Raw genomic sequence first — 17,306 nt, forward strand, 5'->3', positions numbered from 1 at the left:
TGAGTATAGAGGATCAATATGCCCCTATAAAAACTGATTTTCAAAACCAAATCTTTCCAAAATCTTTCTGAGGTACTCCCACTACAGCTAGTCAAAGGCTTTCTCAGTATCCAAAGAAAGCAGCACACAGGAAGAATTGCTAGAATTAACATTATAGATCTAATTCAGAGTTCTTCTGATATTATCAGATAGATGCCTGCCAACAGTGAATCCAGACTGGTCCGAGTGAACACATTTGGACAAGATGACACTTAATCTGTTTGCTAGCACCTTGGCTTAAATTTTAGAATTCACATTAATTAAAGAAATAGGTCTGTATGATGCACAATTGGTAAGATCTTTTCTTTCTTTTAGAATGATTACAATTTTTGCCTCTTTTCATGAATCTGGAATCTTACTCCTCTGTAATATGCCATGAAACAATTCAGTTAAAATAGGGACCAACACTTGTTCAGAGCTCTATAATACTCCCCAGAAAACCTGTGGGACCTGGAGCTTTCTTGGATTTTAAATTATTAACTACATCTTCAGCTTCCTCTGCAGTAATTTGCCTATCAAGAGCTGCCACATCATCCTCTGAGACCTGAGGATTTTTATATTTCTCAAATCTCTATTTATAAATTCAGGATTTGGATGTTCTGAAGTATACAAAGTATAGAAAAAAGTTAGCAAACATTTCAGAAAACTGTCTGATGCCAGTTACTAAATATCCCTTTTTATTTCTAATCAGAAGGATGGCTGATGTATCCTGTTTCTGTTTTGACTTTCTGTCTAAAAGCCTATCAGCTTTATTGCCCTTTTCATAATATTTTTGTTTAATATAGCTAAATGTTTGCTCAGCCTTACCTGTTTGTAACAGTTTAATCTTCCCTCTAATTTCAATTATTTTCTTATACATTTTTTTTAGATCCTATAGATTTATGTCTCCTTCCAGAAAAGAAAGTTATTTAACTAAAGTATCTTCTTCAAGAGCTCTCATCTTTTTGAGGTATATTTTATTTATAGGTATTCCCTTCATTACTGCTTTTCCAGCATCTCAGAGAACCCTCATATCATTTTATTCTATATAGTACTGATTTTTTTTCCAGTTTATGGTTATAAGGGGGTGATACAACAAGGCTCCATTCAACCACCAGACCCTTTGTTTTTCTACTGAGTCCCAATCTTGCAGCAGAATGATCAGACCAAGTTATAACTCCCAGATTAGCTTTTTTGACCAAATTAGCCAAAACCCTAGAAATGAAAATCGTATCAATCCTGGAATAAGATCCATGAGTAGCAGAATAATATGTATAGTTCCTGACATCCAGATTCATTTCCCATCAGACATCTCCCAGATCCTCATTTTCTAAGTGATGCAACAAATTTGCACTTGCTCCTCCCCAACACCTCTGTGTACATACAATTGATCCAAAATGGAATTAAGCACCTTATTAAAATCCCCCCTAGAATTATATCCCCTTCCATAAAACTTCCCAAGTCACTAAAAAACTGATTTAAAAAAAAAGCTTGCCTGTGATTTGGAGCATATGCATTGGCCAAGGTGAGAAGTTTACTTTTCAAGAACCTCTGAATTAAAATATATCTGCCTGCTGTATTTATAAATTGTACTGAAACAATAAAAGCAAAAAGTATTGCCACCCTGCTCTTTTATTAGATTGGCCTGGAGAGAGATATGGTAGCTGAGTCCAAGATGTATTCGGGTGTTTATCATAATTTTTCTTCAAGTGTGTTTCCTATAAATAGATTATACTCAGAAAATTCTTTGTCAGCGAGCAGAATACTCTTTTCCTTTTTGTTGGATTATTCATTCCCATAACATGAACAGTCATGACATTAATAAACTCACCCATGAGTAAAGATCTGGCTTAGACTCTGAAGACTCACACACAAACTTATAGCCCCCTCCTGGTCCACTTACACATCACCTCTGAACTTGGCTCACTAAGTTTAAGGCATACTTTGTAATATATAAATAAAAACAACAAGGGTTTCTCATTTGGTGTCGACTCCCTATTTTACCATATGCCTTCCGGTTAGTTGCTCTTTTTGCAACATCCCTCTCTAGTCTTTTGGCCCCTCAGTGAGACTTACATCAACTAGACTCCCTCTGTGGACCAATGTCACAGATGGCATTTAAGGGTGTATGTTGATTCCTGGGCCTGACTCTAAGGGAGTGTGAATTCAATGCTGAAAGTACTAAAAGAAGGTGCAAGTTACTGCAGCTTCCCTTAGATTCAATCAAACTAGCCTCTGAATTTGGTCCTCAGTGTATTCTTACCTAACATGTTGGGGACAACACACAACAAAACGAATGAGTAATGAACAGCTCAAAACTTCCATGTTCCCAACAAGAAACACTGACATCTGAAAGTCAAACTAACACAATGGGAGATTATATTGTGGGTTTATGACTTGAAGAACAAATCCAAACCCTGCTTGATGTTCATAAAAGTTACTTTATTTCTATTTTACATAGCACGTTGAGCTGAATATGCTGCTTGATGATGGTGCATAATGTCAAATAAGTCTCAGCCCCAGTTGCATAGCATAGACTGCTCTTGGACTAAGTTAACTAAAAAGGCTTCTTGTTCCTAAAAATGTCGTAAACTGCTGGTGGTTTCCTGATGTCACTTACATTTGGAGATGGCAGTGTAAGAGTCTTAAAGTGGGTCCAGATGTAATCAGGCCCAGTATGTATAACTATAGTCTTTTGAGTTCTCATGAAGAATTGCAATAACCTGAGATTCAATCATTGTTTTTGTTGCTAACTTTTGAGTTTCACTTATAGAACCAGATGTAGTATCTTGGATTTCCTCTAGACATGTTTGAGGAAGAAGACTTTTATTTTTAAGTTGAAAATTTAACTGCACAGTTAACCAACTTCAATGACGTTTTAAACATATTGGACAAGCAATTTTGTTTAAGAAATAAGATAGTTAAAAAATTAATTCTGAAAATACTGCCAACAATTTCATGATATAGACATTTTTAATATTAAAAGTAAATTGTAAATGTGTCTTTATAAACAATATGCATAAAATACATCTACTATACTAAAGCTTTCTCTCTTTTTTAAATGGTATTTCACAGTAATTTCTTAGGTATGTAATGTTTTCCCTCAAAGAAATAGTGCAATTTGAAGAACGTACATTATGTCAGCGGATTAGAATTTTTGTAGTCATTAATACAAGTCTTTGTAGATTTCTTGTAGGAGTGGATGAAGACTCATATCTGTCTCCGTTTTCTTTATTATTTGCAACAGCTGCACATGTTCTGTTACAATCTGTCTGAGGTCCGTCATTTTCTGAAGCAACTTTGCAAACAGCTGTGATGATTCTGGGTGATTCAGCTTTAGTTGGAGCTCCAAAGCTTGCAGCAAATTGTCTTGTATATCTTCAATGGGCTTCACATTCAACAAACCGGGGCGATCTAGGAAAAATAATTGTGGGGGAAAGAACTAGTGAATAAAATAGTAACTTTGGTTTGGAGAAGAACACCTCAGTCATTCACTTTCTCAAAGGTTTCTCCAACACACTATCTAAAAGTTGCACTTTTTGAATGCTATTTGATGATTTCCTATGTTTTTTTAACAGACAGCCTCTTATTAAAGCATTCACAAGGAAAAATAGTCTTAGAAAGGGTACAAGCATTGGTTAGTTACAGTTATAGAGGTATGTATGTAGTACATTGCAATGCATATTCTACACCAGATTCCCTTGTTGAAGGAAGAGTAAGTAAATAAGATACACTTGAAGGACATCAAAGTCTTCACTGGGTAATTCATCCATGGACATCAACATACAGACAACTGGATCTACTAGTGTTTGATACCTCTTTAAAATCTGCAAGTGATTCTTCCTATGATGATGAGGGTAATACAAAAACTTGGATGGTTGCTGAAAAAGCAAACTAGTCAAGCCACAAATGTGACTTCAATGGGAGAAATGATGAGGGCCACAGATTTTGGGCCACAGTGTCTTCATAATTCTAACTTGCTGGACTTAAAGATTTTGTGCTTAATTCTCCCCCAAGTCCATACTCCACTGGGCTTTCAGAGAGCTGGTTATGGTTTCCTGGTTCCGCCCCGGCATCAGTTAGAGGGGATCTCAGGAATCTTATGCCAATGGAGGATTGTTGCATCAGTGACACTGCTTCCTGAGGGATGGGGTGTGTGTGTGTGTGGGGGGGGGGCGCTGGTGTAGGAGCTGCCTCTACTGGATTCATGATAGCAGAGAGTTCTCCTCCATGAGGGGAATTCTGTTTTAGACACTAACAACTAGAATTCGAACCCTTTCAGCACATGAGCTATGTAAAGGAACCACATGGAACTGGAGAATCTGGCCCTTCTTTTTTTTCGGGCTTTTAATACTGAGACCAATATTCCCTTTTCTCTTCCAATATGCCATGTCTATCTGGGCTTGAATACTTGAATACATGATTTTTTATTTAGTAATAGCATTCCATTGCAGGGCAATGCTGCTTTCAGACTTACCATGATCTTGATATGTCTTGTTCTTTAAAAATAGCTTTGCTTAGGTCTCTTATTTCATGTGAAACCATTTGACAGAAAGATTAAATCTTTAATAGCAACATTTGTTCTGTTAACTCCTCCCTCCTCCAACTCCTTTTATTGGGTGGTGGCCATTATTACTTAACATGACTAAGGGCAATTTATCTAACTTCATGTAATAAAAAATTTGAATCTATGGCCACAGAAGTTAAGGACATGGTCGAACGCTGTTGTAATTGCACTAAATTGTCACATTTGATAATGATTGTCAATGACATGTTACTGCTTAGGTTGCTAATATGTAACCAAGTAAACCAACTTTACATTGGGTATGGCCTACATGTGCCCATGACAAAGCAGAAGTTAATAATTTTACTGCTTAGCCAACAGATTAGTCTCACAAGTCGATCAATAACAAGCAGTGCATACATCTGGGCACAATGGAGGTATTTTCTTCTATATGGAGAGCTGTCCAGTGTGGAAAGGAGAGGTGGTGTTCTAAATTCATTGCTGATTAGGTACTCTGTAGGATGTGTGTCATAATGGATAAAGCACTAGACTGGGACCCAAGAGACCTTGATTCTATTCCCAGCTTGGCCACTGGCCTATAGGGTAATCTTGGGCAAGTCATGTCACTGCTCTGTGTCAATTTCCCCATCTGTAAAATGGGGAAAATGATGCTTACCTCCTTTATAAAGCACTACTGATGAAAAGCACTAGGTGGTATTATTGCCTGGCTGAAGTTGGGGTTGATAGATGAAGTACCTGTTCTCCAGTCACCAGATTAACTCAGCACTAGGTTTACAGGAATCTCACTTCATTTTCACTTTGCTTTTACAATGTTGCCATGTTTTAGGCCTTGTATAGACTTAGGTTTTTAGTCACCAGTGAAACTACAACTGATATAGCTTCCCCCAGTGCAAACCCTTACAGGAGATGCATCTCACTGCTATGAAACTCCACTTGTACTGGTGCAATCTGAACCCAGGGTAAGAAGCATAGCATAAACTGTGGTTTACACAGATGTAATGTGTCTACACTAGGGGTTTGCCCCAGGGCAGCTATAGCTACACTAATGGTTAGAAACGCCAGGTGCAGACAAGCCAAGAAACTAATCACAACTTTAACAAGAAACTCAACACCATCATGGATAAAATAACTATGGCTAAGCACTTTTATGAAGAGAGAGGACCTGATTCTCAATCATTTTATCCCTGTGCTTGGGGCACGAATAAAGGGGTATGTGGAGGGCAATAAAAATGGCTTTATGCCACATTTATAATCCCCATGCGCTAAGCAAGCCTGGGGCTTGTCCAGCCCCTAGTGTAAACTACAGTAACCTCAGGACTAAGCTAATTTATGTTAGGGCTGACCATGGTCCCCTATAGGTCCTGGGAAGCAGAAAATAGTTGGAGTGCACTGTACTCTGGCTGTATTTCCTCTTTGCCTCTGGCCTGTCGCTTTGGAGGAGGACTGAGAGCAGGGTCAGTGTATAGGCCTTAAACCAGCTCTATGCCAGATGGGGAGATTCCCTTTACAGTGCATATAGTCAAGGGGTCATCTTTGCTCCCTTTATTCTACCAGGGTGACTTAAAAGGACTTTAGTCCACTGGAGAATCATGCCTGGACATTATAAAGGGCTAGATTAGTAGTCCTATGGTTACTGCTCTGCAGAACAACCTCGGATTCAGTTACCAAAACTAGTGGCTTGTTATTTTGGTGGATCTGGATCTGGAGAGGAGAAAGCAATTTTCATCACAATGCAACGATCTCTCCTATATAAGAGCAGTGTTTGATGTGTCATTCCAGTTCTTCTCAAATAGAATGTTAGTATGATGCAGCTGCAGATCAAAATCTGAGCTTTGAAGTTCAGGGGCACTTGGATTTGGGGTTTGTCTCAAGCTCATTTCTAGCATTTACAAGTATATATTGAACAGAGCAATCACAAAATCATAAAGAGAGGAAATCATTACATACACTGATGCAAAAATATTTATTTATGTAGAGGAAAGTCAGGATTTATCAGCATGGATTTTCTAGAAACTAGCTATTCCTCTTCACTCGGTGTACTACACACCATAGTAATCTTTTTCCAGAAATCATTATACCAAATGTTTTAGTACATTTTCAAAGAATGTCTTCCTTTGTTGCAAAACTATAAATCCTGATTTTATTATTAACCTGTGCTTGGCTGGCAGAGGTCACGTATATAAACATATACCAGTTTACTGGCAATATTAGACTTTTATAACCAAAAATATCTTGTAGTGTAAATATCTGCAAACAGAAAAACCACCTGCAAATGAACAATACTTTCTTATTGATTTCCTAGAGGATTTTGGAAATATCATCAAGACTTATTTTTAAAACTACCTACCGGACTTAGGATAAATTATCAAGACTTATTTTCAGACTACCTGGGTACATTAAAGTTGGTACAATATACATTTGCTCATATCAATCCTTCATAAACCTCCCAACTGGATATTTCTAAGCTGTTAATAATTTTGTCTTTTGGATGCTATAGCTTTAAATTTCACTGCCTTGCTGACGAGGAAAACTGAACCAGCTGGATATGACTCAGTGCACAGCAAAATACAGGTCAAACAAGCATGAAGACCATAGTTTCTATTTCCCTTGGGATTAGCCTCCATTTCCCCTCTGTCCACTTAATGCTGGGAATTATCAAGGTGTGAGTTTTTCAGACGTAAAACCCAAATCAAGGCAAATCATCCCCAAATCTGACTTGCAGGGCCTCTGAAGCAAACCAGAATGTCAGCATCTAGGCTGGGATTTACAAAGGAGGCTAAGTGAATTAGGCATTCAAATTCCAATGAAGTTCAGTGGGAGTTAAGTGGCTGACTTCCTTAGGCTCCTTTATAAAACCTAGCCTAATGGCTTTATAATGAAGCACTGAAACTAGGATCAGTGAAGCTGGAGATGGCAAAGGCCTATTGGATCACAGAATATCAGGGTTGAAAGGGACCTCAGGAGGTCATTTAGTCCAACCCCCTTGCTTAAAGCAGGACCAATCCCCAGACAGATTTTTGCCCCAAGATCCCTAAATGGCCCCCTCAAGAACTGAACTCACAACCTTGGGTTTAGCAGGCCAATGCTCAAACCACTGAGCTATCCCTCCCCTTTTAAAATATTAGTTTTCAATAAGCCAGATCCTGAGGAAGGAAAAGTCCTATTGAAGGTAAAACAGATTGAAGTCTTTAGATCACGATCTGGAGACTTCAACAGCAGAGTTAAGGGAAAGTGGGGGGGTCAGCTTTTGTGGCCTGCATCATGCGGGGGGTCAGACTAGATGACCATATTGGTCCCTTCTGACCTTAAAGTCTATGAGTCTATGAGTCTATGAGATTTTGCCTGAGTAATGACTTCAGGATATGAGCCATTATTTTGTATGCTATGCTCTTCTACAAAGAGAAGATGACACCATCTCTGTCTCAAGAAGCTTATTTAGACCAGACACAAGACAATACTGTTCAAACCTATGAGACACTTGGGTTGAAGCTGCAAGCATTACCTGCACATCTTGAAGTTAACCACACTCACTGGGGTAGAAGAAGATGTGTTTTTTGTGAAGGGATTAGTAGGGGAAGGGAGGTCATTCAGGGCACAAAGAGAGGGAGCTCCAGGCAGAGGTGGCACTACGAAGAAGGTACAAGAGTGGGAAATACACATGGGGTCTTTAGTTGGGAGCCTTGGGAAGAGTATAGATGTGTGATTCTCAACCAGGGGTACAGGTACCCCATGGGGTACGCAAAGGTCTTCCTATCCAGGGGGTACATAAACTCATCCAGATATTTGCCTAGTTTTACAACAGGCTACATAAAAACACTAGGAATGTCAGTACAAACTAAGGCCATGCCTACACATACATGCTTACAGTGGCACCGCTGAATCAATACAGCCGTGCCGCTGTAAGAGTACTTGCGTAGCTGCGTTATGTCTATAGGAGAGTGTCTCCCGCCGACACAGTGCTGTGCATGCTGGCGCTTATGCCACTCAGGCATAGATAGTTAGAGGAGGGTAGATAGAAATGAGAAACAACGATATGGGCAGGGACAACATTGACATGGAAAGTGAGACAAAGCCAGCATATAGATTTGAAGAGAGGATAGACTAAGCAGTGGGAGAGGTGGATCAGTCCTAGCAACAGCATTTTCATAGAGCACAGTAGAGAGAAAGGAGGTGAAGGGGGGCCAAGGATGAATAGGTGGCAATTGTTAAGGTGAGAGAAGACCAAGATGAGAGAGGGGTGAAACAGGATATTGTCTTTCAGCTTATGTGAGTGGGAGGATGGTGTAACTGTCAATGTTACTGGAGAACAGAGCGCATTGAGTCCATTCCCTGCAAGCACAGAGCGCAGTGCTATGGAAGAGCTGTTAAAGGGCTATCATCCTGGTGTTCCCTCTAATTTTTCCCACCCATGTTGAGGTGCGGGGGTGTTTGTGAAGCCTCTGGCTGGGGGTGTGGGCTCTGGGATGGGGCTGGGGATGACGGGCTCAGGGCTGGGGCAGGGGTTTGGGGTGCGGGGGGGTGAGGGCTCCAGCTGGGGGTGTGGGCTCTGGGGCTGGGGATGAGGGGTTTGGGGTGCAGTATGGCTCCCTGGGGCTACAGTGGGGAGAGAAGACTCCCCTCCAGCTCTCTCTCCCCGCAGCAGCACCCGGGCTGGGGGGGAGAGGCGCCTGTCCCCCGGCCGCGGCAGGTCTAGGTTCGCGCTGGGGGAGGGGCACCTGTCCCCTGGCCGCGGCAGGTCCGGGACTGGGCTGGTTTCAGGGCGCCTGTCCCCCGGCTGCAGCAGGTATGGGGCTGGGCTTGGTCAGGTCCTGGGGAAGGGCACCTGTCCCCCAGCCACGGTAAATTCGGCGCTGGCCTGGGTCGGGGCCGGGGAGGGGAGCCGCAGCAGGTCCGGGGTTTGGGGAGAGGCATCTCTCCCCGACGCAGCCCTGAGCACCTCTGCAACACTTAATAGGTATCTGTACAGCTTAGAGGGAACTTAGGTAACCATCATAATTTTTAAGACCTATTTCTTCATCTATGTTACAAAGGTCATTTCAGGTTATTAAAACTGAAAGTATTTTAAAAGTCTAATTTACTTTTCACCAGTTGTACTCATTGCTAACTACTTGTCTTTTGCCCGGCTTGGACAATGGAAGCAAACTAGACCATTTCACTTTTTGTTCATTATTGGTTAGTTTTGCTTTCTGGTTCCCATTCATTAGCACAAGGTTATTTCATTTGGTTTGGAAACACTGCAGGAAAATGTTTAAATCCAAATAAACTGTCTTAAATTATTGGGAAAAAAATTAATTAAAATTGTTCTGAGATTTGTAGAACATTTTTTTTCAAAACAACCCCCAAATTTTGGGTCTAAATTACCTGACTGTATCTGTTTAAAGTGATACTTCACTTTTTCTTAGACAAAAAATAGGTTTTACATATTTGAAAGCCTCTTTCAGGCTTGAATGTCCTTAAAATTAACTATATTTTTTGTTATTCCAAAATGTCCATCTGCATGTCTCTAGGTTTGATGCTAGCATGCAAAATTACATTACATTTTATGTCTATAACAATCATCATTATTCAAGGTCATTTAGAGTTTAAATACACATTCCGAAATCGTAATATTATAAAATACATAGACATAATGGCTGATTGAACACTTTTTTTCTAGTGCTATTTCTGTAGAAGAGGCAGATATGACTCAGCAGTTTGGGTTTTACTTACCACTCTGTAACATGCAGTGCACTCATTAGGTTTTTGGTTCAAAGCCCACAGTAGTTATCTGCAGTTGTTGGTCTGATTAGGAAGTATTTCATTGTTCGAACATGATTACTACAAGGGTAATTTTGTAACGGTCAATGCTAAAATCCTTGGTAATATTCAGTGATGAAACCTCAAATTTTTCATATTGTGGTTAAATGATTTAATATAGCAGCTAACAAAGAACAGCTACTCTGGGCCCACGAACTGCTCCAAAACATAGAGTGGGAGACCCGACAAGTCAGAAGCAGAGATAGGCCTGAACCAAAATCCTCGGTCCGAGTGCACTTAGACTGACAGAGTCTGGATCTGGATCCAAACTTTGTAGCCAGACCTTTTTACAACAGGTCAGACCAAATTCCCAGATCCAAACATTCTCCCAAATTTGTGGGCTATTAAGTGGTGGAGTTGGGATCTGGAACCAGACTTAACTGCTTGGACTAGGGTTGTCAATTTTGGTTGGACATATTCCTATAGGTTTCATCACATGATATAATCTTTAATTAAAGATTAATCTTTAATTCCTGGAAACTGCAGGACAATTCTGGAGGTTTGGCAATCCTAGCTTGGGACCATCTATAGTCAGAGGAATGACTATGCAAAAATGACCCAGTAAATTCCCTATTTATTCTGTCTCAGAGACTTCCTGAACAAATTTGCTAAATTTATAAGCAGGAGTGAATTAAGACTAAAGAAGGCTTCCATTCTCCAAAACTTCTAGCATCCCTTTCTCCTGAGACATTTCTTTCCCCCAACCCTCTGACAGACTCCTTGTTCTTTCCTACCTAAGCAGAATACTTCATCCCAGTTTACCCCACAGAGACAGGTTCTTGGTGTATGTTCTCTCCCCAGAGTCAGTCAGGGCTTCTGCTCAGACTCACTACAGTGTAGGGATCCACTCTGAACCAAGGAATCTGGATCACAAGGATCCTGCTTTTAATACACCTCTGTTTAGAAGACAAAAGGATAATTTTTCTCTAATATTCAGCTCTACAAACTCAGCATAGGATCTGAGAGTGAAGCTAGCTTTTTTTTTTGGCTGTGCATTATCACCAGTGATGCAGAAGCTGTCATTTTACTGATGATGCATGAGTCTGTATAGACTCCAGATGTACATGCTCTAAACTGCTAATAAGTAAAAACTTGGTTTGATCAGTAAAGTAAGAAAAATCAAATTGAAGACACATATGGTACAGATATGCTAAGAATGTGCTTTTAAAAAAAGCCATTGTTTTAACTTTATTTGTATTTAATATAGTGGTTTGTAAGCATGGTAAACTCCCCAACATTAATTCTAAAACCACAGGAAAAGCTCTAAAAGATTCTTTTTCTCTACAATTTCTAAAGCAAAGTAAATGTGAAAACTGAGGGCTTGGCTACACTTGCGAGTTACAGCGCAATAAAGGAGCCCCAGGCGCCCTACTTCACTCCCCGTCCACACTGGCAAAGCACGTACAGCACTCTGTCTCCACGGCTACAGCGCTGCTGGTACTCCACCTTGGCGAGAGGAATAACGTTTGCTGTACCTTGGCTACAATGCATAGGCGTCAGTGTGAACGAGGTGTTGGGTTACTGTGCTCTGATTGGCCTCTGGAAACGTCCCATAATCCCCTTAAGTCAAGTGGCCACTCTTGTCATTGTTTTGAACTCCTGTAGGAATGTGGAAATGCCCTTTCAAAGCTCCGTTTCTGACAGTCAGCATGCAAGCCATTAGTGTGGAATGAGAGAGAGGCGGAGGGGAGGGGAAATGTGCTGCTGTCTGAACTTACAAGACAGCATGCTGACATGCTCTCAGCCCCCCAAAACCACACTCTCTCTCCCCCCACATATACACCACACACTCCCTATCACACTCCACCCCACCCCATTTGAAAAGCACGTTGCAGTCACTTGCATGCTGGGATAGCTGCCCATAATGCACCGCTGCAAATGCCGCTCCAAGTGCCGCAAATGTGGCCATGCCAGTGCTCAAGCAGCTGTCAGTGTGGACAGACTGCAGCGCTTTCCCTACTGCACTCTCCGAAGGCAAGTTTAACTCACAGTGCTCTACATCTGCAAGTGTAGCCATGCCCTGAGTTAAGCATGCATTTTAGTGCTCAGTGTGCTATATTGTTGGGGTAAGGTAGGGTGTCGGGTCAATCAGACCCTGATTCAGCAAAACACTTAACCATGTACTTAATCTTCTTAGCATATGCACAATATGCCTCAGGTGGCACGTGACCAAGATTCATCACTGAATTTGGTCTGCCAGTTGGATCATGAGCTTCCCTGGCCCGCGTATTGACGGGGAGTGCAATGTGAACACTGATCCATGACCCCCATCTACTTAATATTATGGATGGACTCAAGTATGTACTTTAGTGCTTTTCTGAATCAGAGCCTCAGTGTATCAATGTTTTAATTCACTTTCTCTTAATACAATTTCACAGTTGGGATGCAACGTAATAGAATCAGAAATTTAGTAGTAAATGCTCTAGTCCTTCATATGTAAAAGTATTTCTATCTGTAGGATATACACATAACCCCCCATAAATACATATACACGTAAAAGAGTTCTTTAGTTCTATTTGGAGAAGTATTTTATAAACTCAAACACACCTGAACAAAAAAAGACAGAGACATAATGGGAATAAACAGCCAATCAAACAAATTTTCATTCTCTCTATATGCAACCGGCATGAGATCTTGACCAGTGAAATAAAGGTTCACAGAAATATCATACCACTGCCACACTCAGCTTTATAGAATTTTAAAGATACCTCAAGCTCTTTACCACGTATTTTGGCAACATTAAAAAACACCAGGAGACCACAGCAGAGAAGTAAATGAGACACAGAGGAGAATAAGTTCTACACAGTTAACTTTAGCTTAATTAAACAACGATTTACACATATTTGGAGGGGATAGGCCTAGAATTGCCTTCACCACTGTGCTAGTTTGTAAAATGAGATACTCCTTTCTACCAATCCAATTCAAATTAATGTGCACAGCTAGAAGTCTTACTCCCCTTAAAGAGGACCAGGAACAATAGAAAAAGCCCTTTCCTTCTTCCCCTTTGGCCTTCCTCTCACAGAGGTTCCCTTGCAGCCTCCATCAACAAACTTTTGTCTCTTTTCCAGTAATCTTGTCAATTACAAACTTTATACGAAGGAGGGTATGCTAGTGCGGAGAAAAAGCGTGCTTTCAAATTAATTCAGAAATGGGCACAAAACAGACCACTTTTGAAACCTAATATTTCCCTTTCAGTCTGGTTGCATTACTTTGATATCTCCTATTAAACAATGAGATTTCTTTCCATTTTGATGCAAAAATATTAGTTTTTCAAGCATCATTTCCCCATCATAAATGTTTATATGTAGGACTTTTCTCTTTTGGTATGGAGCAAGTGGCCTTCCAACTTGAAAGATAATGACTGCCTATGAAATGAGTAGGGCCCTACCAAAAGTGAAATCTGTGCATCACAGACCGTGAAATCTGGTCTCCCACCATGAAATCTGGTCTTTTGTGTGCTTTTACCCTATCCTATATAGATTTCACAGGGAAGACCAGCGTTTTTCAAATTGGGGGTCCTGACCCAAAAGGGTTTTTTGGGGGGGTTGCAAGGTTATTTTAGGGGGGGCGTGGTATTTCCATCCTTACTTCTGTGTTGCCTTCAGAGCTGGGTGGCTGGAGAGTGGCGGCTGGTGGCCGGAGAGCGGCAGTTAGCTCTGAACACGGCACCTCGCCAGCAGCAACAATACCATACCATTCCACCCTTACTTCTGTGCTGCTGCCTTCAGAGCTGGGCAGTCAGAGAGTGGCAGCTGCTGACTAAGGGCCCAGCTCTGCAGGCAGCAGCACAGAAGCAAGGGTAGCAATACTATACCATGCCATCCTTACTTCTGTGTTGCTGCTGGAAGTGGCTCTGCCTAAGGAGCCGGGCTCCTGGCCAGCAGCCGTCGCTCTCCAGTTGCCCAGGTCTGAAGGTAGTGCCCCCGCCAGCAGCAGCACAGAAGTAAGGGTAGCAGTACCGCACCCCCCCCCTACAATTACCTGGTGGCCCCCACCAACTCCTTTTTGGGTCAGGACCCTCTACAATTACAACACCGTGAAATTTCAGATTTAAATAGCTGAAGTCATGACATTTACAATTTTTAAAATCCTAAGACCATGAAATGTACCAAAATGGACCGTGAATTTGGCAGGACCCTAATAATGAGCATATAGTTGCAATCCTTTTACCAGAGAAAAGGTGTCTTAAATCCGCCCTTGTTGACAGCCAGTTTAAGGACTGAATGGGTATAAAGCCTGAACTATTCTCACCCCTTAAAGGCAGCCCTTCTAGGTCAGTGTTGCAGCACATTGGCAGGACTGTAGGGGGAAGCCTGCATATCCAGTGCCATAGATGTTCTGCAGATCAAGATCTCCAGGGGTATCAATAGGGCACTATTCACAAGCTTATTTACAGGATTTTTTTTTTAAAGAAAGAAAATACTGCATGAAGAAACAGTCCTTTTCTCGATGGAACTGCTGAAAATCTTATATAGTCTACAGGCTGCTCCCTCTCAGATCTCCTTGAAACAGATCTCCTGTTTCAAGGGCTTCCTTTGAACACACTACTCAGCTTCTTCGAATGTTTCTAATTTAGTAGTGGTCCAGAGACATCTACATGGAGCACATCATGGGACACTGTTAGTACCGGGTTAAGTAATCGAGAACGCCGGTCAGGGAAAAAACCCACTTCCTTCCTTGATGAACCAAGGGACACACCTCACCCACATACTTATTCACTACACCAATACTGACTTGGACTCTAAATACATTCTATGGGTGGCATACCCGAGACCACTTATCCACTGACGTTTTAAAAACTCCTGCACCCCAATCTGGGTCTATGCTGGTTATGTACTATGTATGTATCTCGTGAACCTTGTAACCGATGCTTGTAATCCCTTATAACCCAAGCCTGACCCCACATGTACAGTACCGTCCCTCTTAACTTGTGTAAATTTGATTTTAAACATTAACTTTAATAAAATTTTTACTGTTAAATAGCACAACCATTTACCTATTGAGGCCAGGGTTGCATGGGTGTCACAGAACAGCAAATACATCTATCATCCTAGAGTTCTTGTTTTTAATGGCCTGCAAGAGGTTGAGGCAACCTTAGCATTGATTTCACTGGATCTGTGACCATTCACAGCAGCTGAGGATCTGCCTCTAGGTGTATGTGGGGCTAGATGGCAGGTGATGACAGGAAATGAAAAAAACCTTTCTGAAAACATTTTTCTAAATCTCATTTTACCAGAATGCATTTCTCAAAATTACAGTAACTAAAAAAAATGCTCTGATGAAAATTTTACATTGCTAACAATGGGATAAAAAATGTCTCTTTTAAGAAATGGGAATTATTCTGTTGCTCATGAACGGCAACTCTGTCTCATCAGCATTTTTTTTATGTAATTAATTTTTTTTGCTTGAATTAAACATTTTCAGTATTCTTTTTAAGCAAAATGTACAAAGGCACATTAAGAACAGCTGTTTAGCATTATAATAATGAGCACAGTGCAACATTTGAAGTGATTGAAACTGAATGAGCTGGCCCACTGTGCTTTGAATGGCTCAACTAGAACTCAAGTGGGTGACTGTGGAGGTGCAATTATTTTTAATTTGTTGCCATTATGGTTAATTTGTCGCTTCTCTCTGTCATTTTGATGTGGGCATTTTGCCTTGTAAAATAGGCCATAAATGCTACTGTTTCAGTCTCAAGCAATTTATAAGTTTCAGAGAAACTGTGATAAATTCCAAATGATTTCATTTCACAAACAGAAATTTTTCCTGTGTAATGTTTCAGCTGGAAATATCTCCAGCTCTTCTTTTCTTTCTTCTTCTCTTTAAACAGTGTAAGAGGTACTACTTAAGGAGAAAGTGTATCCAACATTACTTCCCTAGGCAATGACAGAATCACTTATACAGAAACAAAGCATTTGGCTGGAGTGTTTTTGTAAGTTTCTGAGAGCAGTCACTAAGTTTCCCCCTCTGCCTCCGCCCCTTTCTATGGTATTGCAACATATATCCCAAAGACTTTTTGAGGTGGCTTTAACATTACAGTATTCTTTGAGTCAGTGGCCTCTGAATAAAGACATAGTGGTTTTAGAACTCATAATTTCAGGTGACACTGGCCTGATTCTTCAATATTTTGGTAGGCTAACTTACCACTGAAACATCAGCAAGAGCATCCAAAAGAGCAGGGTTTCACTTCCATACTTTGTCGGACCTGTCTGTATTAAATTACCTACTGCAAAGAAGGAACACTGTTCTTCATGTACTCCCACAGACCATATTAATATAAACTACAGCTGGAATACAGATTATAAAAATTAGTTTGTTATATGTACAATTTGACTCTATAGACTAGAGGACATCCCCAAGTAGGAAGCGAGATGTCATTGTCTTAGATAAGGGATGAGCTTTTTCAAAACATCGTCTTTCTTATTTTAAAACAGTCTTGAAAGCAGGTAGAAAGATATCACCTTCAGACATCTGTTTTCATATCAGAAAACTATAGGATTTGTATGTACAGTGACTAGATGAGATTCTGAACTAATTAAAACTAATTAATTAAATTCTGAAAGTGGTTCATGAATCTTGGTTTTCAGATTATTTTTATAAGAAAAATTATTATTGGTTGATTAATCTGGTTCACAGAAGTTAACATTTCTTAGTGGGTTATTCTCCTCCTGGGATCCAAAACGTAAGATGACTTACCTCATACTTGTTTCCTCTAATGCAAAACAAACACCACTGAAATTTAACAGACCCAGTTTTGCAGCTACAGATTATGAGTTCCCTTTTTTCAATTAGAAATGGGAGAGCTTTAAAAGGCCTGTTTCTCATCTGTTAACTTTTCTGTAATATCAGAAAACTCAGACTTTATTGGCTCACTTTCTGGAGTGTCTTTTTAAGCTTGTATAATTCCATCCCCCCCAGCCAACCAAAAATGTACTCATATCATATTCTGCTTTATTGAATTAATACA

General features: G+C 40.5%; 1 protein-coding gene across 2 annotated transcripts in view; it reads right to left on the reverse strand.

The window, feature by feature from the left end:
* Positions 1-2,544: 2,544 nt before the first annotated feature.
* Positions 2,545-17,306, reverse strand: part of PPARG (peroxisome proliferator activated receptor gamma) — a 112,125-nt gene continuing 97,363 nt past the window's right edge. For both annotated transcript variants that reach the window (XM_024211982.1, XM_024211981.1), the window contains one exon: positions 2,545-3,432. In XM_024211982.1, coding sequence (XP_024067750.1) covers positions 3,185-3,432 — 248 coding nt within the window. In that variant the 3' untranslated portion in view covers positions 2,545-3,184. The remainder of the gene's footprint in view (positions 3,433-17,306) is intronic.

This window comes from Terrapene carolina, unplaced genomic scaffold (assembly GCF_002925995.2).
Source record: "Terrapene carolina triunguis isolate 2854851 unplaced genomic scaffold, T_m_triunguis-2.0 Scaffold232, whole genome shotgun sequence".
NCBI classification, from domain to species: Eukaryota; Metazoa; Chordata; order Testudines; family Emydidae; genus Terrapene; species Terrapene triunguis.